Source organism: Rhea americana, unplaced genomic scaffold, assembly GCF_003343005.1.
Source record: "Rhea americana isolate MKP2758 unplaced genomic scaffold, rheAme1 scaffold_1304, whole genome shotgun sequence".
In the NCBI taxonomy this organism is placed as follows: Eukaryota; Metazoa; Chordata; class Aves; order Rheiformes; family Rheidae; genus Rhea; species Rhea americana.
Window position 1 is genome coordinate 2683 of NW_028185378.1, and position 1215 is coordinate 3897.

General features: G+C 72.9%; 1 protein-coding gene across 1 annotated transcript; it reads right to left on the bottom strand.

Moving 5' to 3' along the window:
* Positions 1-4: 4 nt before the first annotated feature.
* LOC146599862 (beta-1,4-glucuronyltransferase 1-like) lies at positions 5-1209 on the bottom strand (the record flags this gene model as incomplete). Its single annotated transcript, XM_085297844.1, has 1 exon — positions 5-1209. A coding segment is annotated over exon 1 (1089 nt), but the record flags the coding sequence as incomplete, so codon positions are not given.
* Between the last annotated feature and the right edge of the window lie 6 nt (positions 1210-1215).

Sequence of the window (1215 nt, forward strand, 5' to 3'; positions counted from 1 at the left end):
CCCCCCCAGCACCCAACGTGTTGGAGACCCCCAGCACCTTGGGGTCCCTCAAGGCCCCCCCAGCACCCAACGCATTGGAGACTCCCAGCACCTTGGGGTCCCTCAAGACCTCTCCAACACCCAACACATTGGAGACCCCCAGCACCTTGGGGTCCCTCAAGGCCCCCCCAGCACCCAACGCGTTGGAGACCCCCAGCGCCTTGGGGTCCCTCAAGACCCCTCCAGCACCCAACGCGTTGGAGACCCCCAGCACCTTGGGGTCCCTCAAGGCCCCTCCAGCACCCAACGCGTTGGAGACCTCCAGCACCTTGGGGTCCTCCAAGACCCCCCCAGCACCCAACGCCTCAGGGTTCCCCAATGCATGGGGGACCCCCTGAGCACCCGAAGCACCGGGCCCCCCCCGCCGCAGCATGGCCACCAGGGCCTCGCGCAAGCCCCGGCTGGGTGCCACGTCGGCGTCCAGCACCAACACGAAGCGCCCGGGGCCGCCCCCCGCGCCCCCCCGGGCCACGTTACGCAGCAGGTTACCCGGGTAAGGGGTCCCGGGCCCTAGGGCGTAATTGGGGGGCGCCGGGGCCCCCGCCACCCTCGCCAATCCCTGCAGGCACCCGCCGCCCAACACGCCGGGCCGTTCGGGCCGAGGCGCCCCGGCCGTCGTCACCGCGTGCACCCGCAGTCGCCCCCGCAGCCCCCGGCACCCGCTCAAGACCCCCAGCAGCCCCCCGAGCTGCGCCGGGGCTCCCGGTCCCGCCGCCAGCACCGCCACCGATAACGGACCCCCCCAGAGCCCCGCCAGGCTCCCCAGGGCTCCCGCCACCCGTCCCGGCGTCCCGTGGGTGGCCAGCACCACCTCGGGTGCCTCCCGGGACCAGGGTGTCGATGGCGCCAGCAGGTCCCGGTAGATCCGGAAGGCGCCCGAGGCGTCCAGGTAGCCCCGGGGGGCTGGCGGGGGCCGACGGTGGTTCCGGGGGGCGGTTCCGGGAGCCGAGTGGCCCCGGAGACCCCCCAGGAGGCCCAAGTAGAGGAGCTGGGCCAAGGCCAGTGCCCCCAGGGCCCAGGCGCAGCCCCCCAGCGGTGAGCACCCCCGCACCATCACCCTGGTGGTGGTTTGGGGGTCACCAGGAGCACCTATGGGTGCTGCTGGGACCTGTTACGGCTCACTGGGACCACTTATGGGGTCACCAGGAGCAGCTATGGGTGCTGCTGGGACCTGTT